At 32.0% G+C, this 12,044-nt stretch overlaps 1 protein-coding gene across 1 annotated transcript in view; it reads right to left on the reverse strand.

Moving 5' to 3' along the window:
* Nucleotides 1–12,044, reverse strand: part of LOC129245048 (plectin) — a 76,234-nt gene that overhangs the window by 32,559 nt on the left and 31,631 nt on the right. Inside the window, exons 6-7 of the mRNA XM_054883011.1 lie at nt 7,092–7,130; nt 2,314–2,430 (exon numbers count right to left, since the gene is read on the reverse strand). Of these exons, the coding sequence (XP_054738986.1) occupies nt 2,314–2,430; nt 7,092–7,130 (156 nt within the window). The remainder of the gene's footprint in view (nt 1–2,313; nt 2,431–7,091; nt 7,131–12,044) is intronic.

Below are 12,044 nucleotides of genomic sequence, written 5' to 3' on the forward strand. Positions count from 1 at the left end.
GGATAAGTAGGAGTTTAACCTGCTACAGTATCCAGAACGGGGCGGGAGCTTAAGAAGGTGGTGAAGGTCTCCCGGTGAATGTCGTATATCGACTGTCTAAACCCTGTCTGGTCCAGTAAATGTCTGTTAGCTTTGTTCTGGATCCCGTCAGAGTAATTTAATAGGTACCTCCTGACCAGCCTAGGAGGCGGTTCTGGCTCAAGCAGGTGTCTGCAAGGGTGAAACCTACGGTAGCACCCCAGCAGGAACTGCTTGCTGAGCAGTTTATTGTGCTCCATTACAGGGAGCATTTGTGGCTCGTTGGGAAGGTGTTGAATAGGGGACATCAGGAGGCAACCGGTCGCTGTCCGAATGACAGTATTTTGGCAAGTCTAGAGCTCTATCCACTGCGTGCCAGTAGTTCCAGGCGATCAGGCAGGCGCAGCATAGTTTAGGACCGGCCGACCAATTGCTCTAAACGTCGATAGCAACAGTTCTTTGTCTTTGCCCCAAGTGCTGCCGGCAAGCGACTTGAGGACCTTGTTGCGATTTTGGACCTTAGTGGCAATTGCGGTTGTATGCGCTGAGAAGGAAAGCAAACTGTCAAAGGTCACAACCAAAATTTTGGGACTGTTTAGCGTCGGAATTGGTGTGTCATCGACTTTTACCCTGAGGTGCAATGTGACTTCCTTTGTCCAGGTGGTAAAGAGGGCCGCCGTGGATTTAGCGGGGGAAAGTTGGAGCTTCCTCGCATTGAATATCAGCTTTTGATGTTGTTTGAGTTGGTTCACCTGGCCTGCTCCACGATCTTTTCCGCTTGATATTTTGGTAAACAACCCATTTTTTATCGCCAGTTTTCAGTCGTTTTAAAAATGGATCATTTTCTTTACGTTTCTTTAACAAATCGCAGCTGTTAATGCGTTGCGTTAAATGCGTTGCTCTCAGTTCGTGAGGGACCCGAATGTATCGAGTTTTTGAACAAAGCCAAGTTGGTTTAAGTGATTTTCAATGGATGTATGTGATAAATGAAGCTTCTCTGCAATCTCACGATGATCCGCACCGATTTTTGCTTTGATTAGTGCGTCATCAACTGCAACTGCACGACCAGAGCGTTTTTCATTTTTAAGTGAAAAATCACCAGAACGAAATTTGGCAAACCAATTGTGACACTGCCATCCTTTTAAGGCTTCGTCACCATAAACAGCACATAACCTTTAATGAGCTTGCGATGCGGTTTTCCCTTAGCGGAAATAAAAAAGCAAAATATGACGAAAATGTTCCTTTTGTTTTTCCATTTTTCAACGAACGCCAAACGAAAACTACCCAACCGATGAAAAAACGTTTTTTACTGATTGACAGCTGAATTGCCAACTATAAAATAACAAAATGTGTTTTACATTTGTCCTACGTCTGCAAACCTAAAAAGTCAACGAAGCCACCTATGAGTGAAATCAGCAATTACTTTGTTGCCAACCCAATATATATTTTTTTTTGAAATTTTTTTTGTAATTTTTTGAATTTATTTTTGGATTTTTTTTTGTAATTTTTTTCAAATTTTTTTTTTGACATTTTTTTTGTAATTTTTTTGTAATTTTTTTGAAATTTTTTTTGGAATTTTTTTGCATGTGCAATTTTTGTATGTTTAAGTTTTGCGTTTGTAATTGGTTGTTGTTGTAATTTTGTAACATCCAACACCCTACCAATGGTGTGCGATGTAAATAGGTATTTCTTATGGCACAATTGTTGTTAGATACGTGTAAATATATGAAAAATCTTATTTTTGTACTGAATAATTGGCTTAAATTACACTGAGATGCGCTATTATTTGTAAAAATATGAAATAACAAACACAAAAATGAAAAAGCGTTTTTCATGAACTATGCAACATTTTGCCGTTATACAGTACAATCAAATTGAAACAAATAGAATATGAACACCACTTTCAAGTCATATTCCTATGAATCATAAATTCCATATCACTCAGATGCGGTCGAAGGTGTGTGCTGGTATGCGTGTATGTATGTATGTATTTAAGTAAATTACGATAGCTGATACATTTGACTTTCAATAGATACTCATTACATATATACTAAATGCATGTACGTATGCATGTATGTAAGTATGTAAGTATGTGCGTATGTATTGCGATGAAAAATATCGGTAAACAAATGCAATTAAGAACTCCATATGGAATACGGTATATATCGTATATATATATATATATATTAATATGTATATGTCTATGTAAATGTATATGTGTATATGTATACGTCTATGCATGTATGTATGTAGTTGTATATTGGTCATATCAATAATATTGTAAATGCCTCCTACCTGTGTGACGCGCAGCTCAGCCTGTGTTCGTCTCAGTTCCGCAGCTGCCTTGTCGGCGCGCTCTTGTGCCCGATCCAGTTCCTGTGAAGTTGTCATTGTTGTGCGGCCGAATGTGGTCTAAGTGTACACAGGAACGAGGTTAATCGAATTGTCGTAATTAGGGGAAATGCAATTTAAATGTTTGTACATATACACAAATGCATGTATGTATGTATGCATGTGCAATGGTCCCTTAAGGAATGGGAAGCGTGCAATATTTTTATACAGCAGGAAAATTATGCATAAAATACACTGAGATGTATGTATGTACAGAGTTTGACAACAACACAACATTTACAATATACAGATGTATGTATGTATGTATGTATATATATACATTTTTCTATTTACAAGAGCATTCACATATGCATGGATCGCATTATGCACGTGTGTGTGTGTGTGTATATATGACGAACATTCGCGTTTGATTCGGCTGCTTCATAGTGAAGTTTGGGCTCTCAAAATGTATTGCACAGCAAGTGACAATTCTTTTTTATTGGATTAGAAAAACGTTTATGTGATTCTGAGCCCACATTTTAAGAAGACCAATTGCGAAGTAAGTTGCCGTTATAAACTAGCGCATCTCGATTTGGTAAAAAAAATGGTTGAGTGCAATAAAAAGTAAACTGAGAAAATTAAAAAAAAATCTAATAATTTTTATTAAAAATTTTATAATTTTGAATTAATTTATATATATTTTTAAAACAAATTTTTTGGTGGAGTGATTCCATGTCAAGTGATCCAAGTATTTTGGACACGGTTTTAAATTTTTCTGAAAATTGGTATATTTGTAGGTAAAAAAAATAGTTTCGTGTAATTAACAGTAAATTGGGAAAATTAAAAAAAATTTAATAGTTTCGTTTGCATTTTTTCTTGTCATTTGTGAAAATCAGCCATCTCAAATACTTTTTAAAAAATGTATTGCACCTAAACATTTTTTTTTAATTTTTAATTTCAAAATTTCAAATTTTAAAATCAAAATTTTCACTCATTTCAGAAAGCCTTTTAAAAATGTGTTTTATCTCAAAACAAAAATTTAATTCTTAAATTGAGAAAAGGCCGAAGATTTCTACTTTAAAAACTCTTTACAAAAATTTTCACTTAAGTAAATAAATCGTGAAATTATTAAATTTTGGTCACGGTCTTCAAATTTTGCATTTCATGACTTGAGTACAATAAAAACTAAACTGAAATAATTAAAAAAAAAATTAATAATTTTGAGATTTATTCAATTTTGAAACGGAGTTTTTAAGGTAAACATCTGCGGTTATTTTTAACAATTTTATAAAATTTTTAATTCTTTTTTTTTATTTAGTAAAAAAATATACAACTTTTGGAAATAATTTTTTTTTTTGGTAATTTTGTAGGTATTTTTTTTTGCCATTTGTGAAAATCAGCCTACTCAAATACTTTTTGAAAAATGTATTCTACATAGAAAAAAAGTTCAATTTAGAAAAGAACGGATGATTTCCACTTTAAAAACTTTCCTTCTCAAAATTTTCACTTAAGTAAATAAATTGTAAAATTTTTAAATTTTGGACAAGGTCTTCAATTTTTCTTAAAATTGGTATATTTTTTAACAAAATAACGAAAAGTAAATTGAAAAAATTAAAAAAAAGTTGATAATTTTGTGACTTATTCAAGCTGCAAATTTTGGCATGGAGTTTTTAAAGCAAAAATCTTCTGTAAATTTTATAAATTAACTTTGTTTTTTATTTAGGATAAAATACACAATTTTTTGGAAATCATTTTTTTTAAATTTTGTTGGCATGTTTTTTCGTTAAATCAGTCTGTTGGAATGTTTTTGAACAAATGCATTTTATCTCAAAAAGAATTTTTTTTTAATTAGAAAATAGCCGAGATTTCTAGTTTGAAAACTCCATCCTAAAATTTTCACATCTTTGTTCTTTTTAACAAATTTAATAATTATATATTAATTTTCTTTTTATGTAAAATTTTTGTAAAAATGAGCCTACTCAAATGCTTTTTTAAAAATGTATTTTATTTGCAAACAAAATTTTTTTCACGTTAAAAGAACCGACGATTTCTACTTTAAGAACTTCATAACAAAAATTTCATTTAAGTAAAAAATAAAATGAAAAAAAATAAAAGAAATTATAATTTTGAGACTTATTCAAGCTGAAAATTTTGACATGGAGTTTTTCAAATAAATAATTTTCACATCTTGGTGCTTTTTAACAAATTAAACAATTATATAAATTAATTTTTTTTTCTAATTTAGTATAAAATATACCAACAAATTTTTGGAAATATTTTTTTTTTAATTTTCTTGTCATTTGTTCTTGTCATTTGTGAAAATCAGCTCACTCAAATGCTTTTTAAAAAATGTATTTTGTTGGAAAAAAATTGTATTTTAATGTTGAAAGAACCGACGATTGCTACTTTAAAAACTTCATATCAAAAATTGTAGTAAAGTAAAAAAAATTTTTAGAGTTATTCAAGCTGAAAATTTTGGTATGGAGTTTTTAAAGTAAAAAACTTTTGCATCTTGGTGTTTTTTAACAAATTTAACGATCACATAAATTATTTTTTTTAATTTAGGGTAAAATACACAAATTTGTTTTTTTTTTTTTTTGTTTTTTTCTTTTGTTTTAATTTTGTCCTATGTAAAGGTCAGCTTACTCAAATGCTTTTTAAAAATTTATTATGTCTCAAAAAAATGTTTTTTAATGTTCAAAGAACCGATGATTTCTACTTTAAAAACTTCATATCAAAATTTTCACTTAAGTGACTAAATTAAAATATTATAAATTAAATTTTTTTTTTTTTTTTAATTTTCTTGGAATTTGTTTTTGTCCTTTGTAAAAATCCGCCTATTCAAATCCTTTTTCAAAAATGTATTTTGTCTAAAAGTTTTTTTTACTGCTAAAAAACCAAGAATTTCTACTTTACTTCAAAATTTTCATTATAATTTTTTTATTATCATAATTTTATATTATATTATTTATATTAATTTTGTATTATTATTAAAATTTACTGCTTCAAACTCCTCCAAATATACACATTTTCAGACAAATTAAAGACCAAAGTGTCCAAAAAAAAAAACCAAGTGTCTTTAATTACTTGACATGGAATCGCTCAGTGGATCATAGAAATCTTTATATGACGAGTACCTGCAAAAAGTGGCATAAGCCGATTTTGTATAGAAAATTATTGCCATTGCTCTTTTGTGGAGTTCTATAAGAATATTTGCATCGCATTTTAAGTCCCTGACCTCCCTTGTTATGAATCAATTTGACTCCATTATTGCCAATCTGCAGTAATGAATTTGTATAAGACTCACTGAATTGATAAGATTCACTTTTGTGGAACATTTGCACTCCTAAGCCACCTTTTTTATGACTCAATTTGCGCTGTTTTTAAGAAAACTCCGAAAATTTACTTTGAATGCCTCATTTGAGAGCTAAAATGCTCCACGAAAATATTTCTTAAAAAATTTCAGTCGGTGTGACTGAAGGCTCAAATTCCCTCAAGATAAGCGTTTACCCGTAATTTACAAAAATACTCGAATACACCGACTGTTGGACAGTGATTTTATAGCTGCTATTGGAATACTCAAACAAACAGTGATAGTGCGCCTGAATGTAGGCAAGCATTTTGGGTTATTTCTTTGATAATGAAGTTTTGATATCACGAAATGGTCGCTGGTACATTTTTTAAGCAAACTGACGAAGCGCAATTGTAATATTTTTGTAATAATTATTTATTTTACATTCATCATATACATACACACAGACATAAGGCTGCATATTTACTTCTCCCAACGCATTGGTTATTCTGGAGTTAAGAATTCTGAATATTTCACTTTTCCAATGAAATACATTTTTGCAGTATTTCAGTTCACATCTATAAATTTACATCACAATGAAAAGCAGTGCATTTAACACTTAGTTACTTGACTTGGTATCTACTTATCAGTCAACATTCGCCGTCTTTTTACTGAAAATTTTGAAAGCTAACATGTAAGGCTGTGGGTTTTAAGTTTACTACGAAAAAATGCAACATTTATGCTCTTCATATATCAAAGGTTTTAGTTATGAAATTCTCTTCCAAAAATTTCAAAATATTTAAAAAACAAATTTGTATTTAGTTTCTGCTTCACTGAACCTGGAATCTTATTCGTTATGCTCCTTCCAACAATGTTAAAGGCTTTCTGCGTTCACACTCGACTCTTTGAGAAGTGACGGTGCATTACTCCATAAATGAGCTAACGAGCGCCTGGCACGACTGGCGTGCTATAACAGGAAAAAGTAAGAGGTTTTCGGGTGCTCTAGAAAATCGTGAGACAATGAAATCGAAGATGAGGTCTTTATGCATCTATAAAAAATCGATGGACGGCCAATCTTACGAAAGGAAGAGTTCTAAATATCAAACTTCGAACAAATCATGAGAAGTTTCAAATCGATAACGGAGACCACACGAACCTGAGCGCACCTTGTTTCCCTGGGAACACTGCACTTGACTTTAACCCGCGCACCCATTTACCTTTTACTTTTTAGTCCAATTCAACTCTTTATATTTCTAATTCCGCTCATAGAATGAAAATGCATGGAGCTGCGTGTTGTCATGACATATGAACAACTTTTTCTGATTTTGATGAGGTACAGTAGCGATAAAAACTACAATACAATACATGCCTATATTTCGTATGCTTGCGAATTGGATGCTTTCGAAATGATGCAGTAAAAAACGAGTAAAAATTCCGGACAGTCACTTACCGATAAACGTCCCGATTCGAGCATTAATTTTTGTACAGACTGAAAAGTATTTGAATTATTATTATTGAAAACTCTTCTCTGCTGAGTTGGCTACTATGTATGTATGCTTGTATGTACATATGAAGCGCCTAAAATGTGGCATTCCAAAGCTTAAAAGTTAGCTCAACTAAAGTGCCGGAGTTCTGGTAAAAATATTCGAGCGCTTTAGGTTATTGAAATGAACTGGTGGATGTTAGCTGATTTGGTAGATACTAAGATATTTATATTATTTATGCGTGCAATAAAATATTGTACATAGTTTGAATGGCTGGCTGTGTTTGTATGTATGGTAAATCTATGCTTGTATACAGTGGCGGAGAGTTCATAAGATGGACGGCTTATCGTGTCGTCAATGCGCTAGTCTTAATGAGCAAATTTCACAAGCATTACTGGGGGGGTGGGAAATGCATCAGAAGGTGATTGTATAAAATTATGAAAGCGCTAAACTGGTTTTTGTTTTAGCAAAAGTGAAAGTTTATGAAGTGGGAGAATATGCGCAAATTAAATTTCCAATTGGATTATTATAAGTGGGACCCTGTCACTCCGCAAAATGGATCCGAAAGTCAGCGCAAAGCGCTTCAGCATGCATGGGAGAGATACATACTATGTGGGCAAAAAGTAAGGTGAATTTATTTGTCAAACTTCGCGGGATTAAAATTTCGCTCTAGTTAGCCTGAGAGATTGATTGCTTGGCATCTCTATTGTCTAAAACAAAGGAGACGTAAGCCGACAGCCAGATGAAGTGAACAGAATTGAATAACAGCAAACGCGTCGTTAGCAATTTTTTATGACGCAGCAGAAACTAAGGGTGGAAGCTGGGTAAAGTTAGAATGGGTGAACTTGACTGATCAGTGGGCGACAGTGGTTTCACACAGATCAGAACTGGAGCTTAGTGTTTTTAGGAGATTAGATGGGGACGTAGATCTGAGTTTTAGTAAACCGAGTTGTAAGAAATGTCCACTAAATTTTTGCGAATGAGGGTTTGAATACAGAACTAGGACAGCTGCGTTGGACTAGGAAATTTTTTGATGTAACCTCCATAAAGTCTGCTTTTTGCGCTCATAAACTTTCAGGCTAGGAAATTTTTGAGGCAACCTCCATAAAGTCTGCTTTTTGAGCTCATAAACCTTCAGGCTTGGAAGTTTTGATGTAATCTCCATTAAATTCTCTCTTTGAGCGAGTAAAATTTTATTTGCTGCCGTCATAAACTTTCATTTGCTTCGCTGCTTGAGTTCTTCTATGGAGTCAAATCTAATTCAATAGAGGCCTGCCTAACAGTGCTTTAAAACAGTTTTTCGCTGCGCTATAGGATTGCGCTACTCGAGAAATGCTGAGATATTAAGAAACATATTTGATTTATTGAAATTCATTTTATTCTGTTTTCTATTTCCATGAAATTTGTTATCAGGTTTTGGTTCCATATTGAAATCTTGCGACAAAAATTATTTTTTTTTATCTAGGAAAAATTGCATATGCGTGGCAAACTATAGATTAAATGTAGTAATACTGCATACTCAGTTTTTAATTTTCTCAGCAATTTATTACTTTAAGGAACTTTAAAATTTAGAAGAGGAAAAGCGAACAGTGGCAACCACTGCGTATACTTTACTTCTTAAGAGGAAATTTTAAATATTTTCTTATGTTTTTATATATTAAGAGAGCAGAAAAGCGCAATAGCAAATTAGAGGAAAACGAAGTAGAGGTACTTATTACTACATGTCCATATGTATATACAAGGTGGCGCAAAATTAATCATCCAATTTTGTCTTTGACGAAATTTTTTCTTAAATAAAAAAAAATAAATGATTTCGAGTGTCTGTGTTTAGTTTATGCTTGACGTACTACACGATTTGCGAAAATTATAAATCTTTCGATAGGGTGATTAATTTTGCGCCACCTTGTAGGTTAGTTCAGGTTGAAGCGGTTATCCTGTGGGACACAATCGGGCTCATAGCCCATGGTGATGCCGTGTGGGGAACTTGTCATTATCTCTCCTAAGCCAGTGTGTGCTTTTTAAACGTTTTAGAATATCCCTGATTTCTGCAGAACTGAGGTCTTCAAATTCATTACGAAATTGTCTACCTGTCACATATAGTTTCTTTTTTTTTCAAAAGAGTTCATAAGGAATTTTCAAGCATATTTAAAGATAAATTTTTCGAAAGACTTTATTGCAGTATATTTGCCTTGACGAAAAGTATAAAAAGCAGTTTTTTTAAAAGCTGAATGGAGGATAATCTTTCGTTTGAGGTCCCCTTTTAATATCATGGTGTGAGTATAAGTATTTAAAGTAATTTTTGGAAAGAACAGAAAATGAAAACCAAGTATGCAATATTTCTTTATAAAATCTATAGTTTCACGCGCATATACAATTTTTCCTAAAAAACTTCTTCTATTGTAAGGTGTAATCCAATTAATAGAAATGATTTAACAACTCGCATGACGAAAATGGCTATTCAGAATGGCTTTTGCAAATCACTTTCATATAAACTTTACAGGGTTCAGTGAGTTAATTTTGGTCAAAGTTTAATCTTTCTGTTCCAAAATGTCGACAATGAATGTCTATCCAAAACTGCATTGCTAAATTCAAGGTTGTGGCGCCAAAAAATTGCGCGCACTGCAGGGCATTCGTGATAAATCTAGAGGATAAACATAATTTCGGCGTAAGCTGGCAAATTATCTATGTGTTGTTTTTGTTTCAGCAGCCTTTGTAATCTATGTTGTTGCTACACTAAATGTTGTGCTCGAAGTCATCTAACCATAGGTTTAAAAAACATGCTGCTCCGGCGAGGTCGGTGTCAGAGTGCAGGGGAATGAATTGAGAAGAGGTAGCCAGTATCGTATAGGCTCTCTTTCCAGACAGAGGTATCTTTGGCAAGTCGAGATGTATCCTGCATATGCAGGAGTTTAACTTGCTCTGTAGCTTACAGCTCGCAAAAAATATATAGCATCTCAACATTTTGCGTAGTTTTGAGTATTTATTTATTTGTCCAAACTTTTTGCAAGATTTATCAACAGGCGGCAAATTTTCCCAAAAAGTTTAAGTTTTTTAATGATAATTTAAAAAATTAATTTTTATTTATTTTTTTTTTTTATTTTATATTTATTGTTTCTTCAAACTTGGTAGAAGAATTATTAACGTTCGGCAAACTTTCATAAAAATTTCAAAATATTTTTAATGAGAATTTAAATTTTTAAAGGGAATTTAAAACAATAATTTTTGTGTATCATTTTCTAGCACATCCAATTTTAGTATAATAAAGTGCAAGTTTGAAGTGGCTCAAAATTGTCTACATAAAAAAACAACAAAATTCATGGATTTGTTGTAAGGCGAAAATCGGCAACATAGCCAAGAAAAAAATTATGAAAAATCGACTGGATTTTCTAACAACTTAAAACAAAGCTGTGTACCAAATTTTTTTTTTTTTTTTATTTTGATTCAAGATTTTAAAATTTGTGTTGAAAATTTTGCCAATTTTTCTGATTTTTGTATAAAGTTTAAAACTTGGATTAGTGTGGTTTTTATTCAACAGTTTAGTATTCAAAACCTAAAAAAGAAAAAAATTGTGGATTTGTTATATGGAGAAAATAGGCAACGCCACCTAGGAAAAGAATTTTAAATGGTCGGCTGGATTTGCTAGCGACTTAAAATTTGCACTTGGATCGACTATAAAACTGCGTATCTATTAGTTTTTGCTTTTAATTGTGATTAAAAATTTTAAATTTCTTTTTTAAATTTGAACAATTTTTCTAATTTTTTTGCAAAGTTTAAAATTTGGATTAATGCGGTTTTTTATTAGACAGTCAAGTGGCTCAAAATTTTCCAAATAAAACAAAAAAAAAACCGTTGAATTGTTATATGAAGAAAATAGGCAACGCTGCCGAGCAAAAGATTTATAAAAAATCGGCTGGATTCACTAGCCACTTTAAACTTGCTCTTTGTTGTAGTAAATTTAATGGTCTATAAAACTGCGTGTCTAATATTTTTTTATTATTTATTTCAAAATTTTGTTGAAAATTACAGGAATTTTTCAATTTTTGTATAAAGTTTAAAATTTGAATTAATATGGTTTTTTAGTAGATAGTGAATAATGCTTTTATAAAAAATAAAAACAAAATCTCCATAAAAAAACAAACAAATAGTCGAAGGTGCTCCAAATATTGAGGTGCTATATTTCTTTCGCTTCCTGTATGCACCCGACGTATTTTTCTAATAATGCACATATTTTGACTGCAAAATTCGTTCATATTGTGAACTCAGCATCACCACTATATCTAGCATATATATAAAGGGTCTTTCAAAAAATGCGCTTAGATTTTTTTTTTTAATAAAATATGTAAAATTTAGATTCGTTGAGGTTTCACTATTTTTACTCAAAATACGGCCCTTAACAATTATATGTGAAAACTCAGATCATTTAAATGCCCACCGTGAGCAGGTCTAACATCTGGTAATCTACAGGCAAAATTCGCTAAACAGTCGTTACATGAAAACCTAAGACCCGGAATAGAATTACAGCGGGACAGCGGGTGGTGATCAGCTGATCCATCTAGATATTTTCGATATAATTGATATTTTTCATAATATGCTTCAATTTTTTTCTGTCTTATCGAATTGCACATCTGTCGCCTTTACAAATGTCAAAGCTAACATTAAAAAAGGTACCGTCCAGGAATTTTTCCTTACTCACATCTAGGCGTCTCTCTTAGAAGACCCTTTATATGCTTGAATTATATTTATTTACGTAGTAAATGGTTCTTCATGTTCTTTTGGAATTTAGTTAGGTTTTCTAGTACGAACTTTCGCAATCGGCTGTTTTTTGGCAGGGAATGCCACTGCAAGTTTTCATTTATGTTTTTGTATTTGTATGTCTGCAGGTTTTCAATGCCAAGCAGTAGTGCTTTTTAGTAGCAATT

The sequence above is a fragment of the Anastrepha obliqua genome, chromosome 4 (assembly GCF_027943255.1).
Source record: "Anastrepha obliqua isolate idAnaObli1 chromosome 4, idAnaObli1_1.0, whole genome shotgun sequence".
In the NCBI taxonomy this organism is placed as follows: domain Eukaryota; kingdom Metazoa; phylum Arthropoda; class Insecta; order Diptera; family Tephritidae; genus Anastrepha; species Anastrepha obliqua.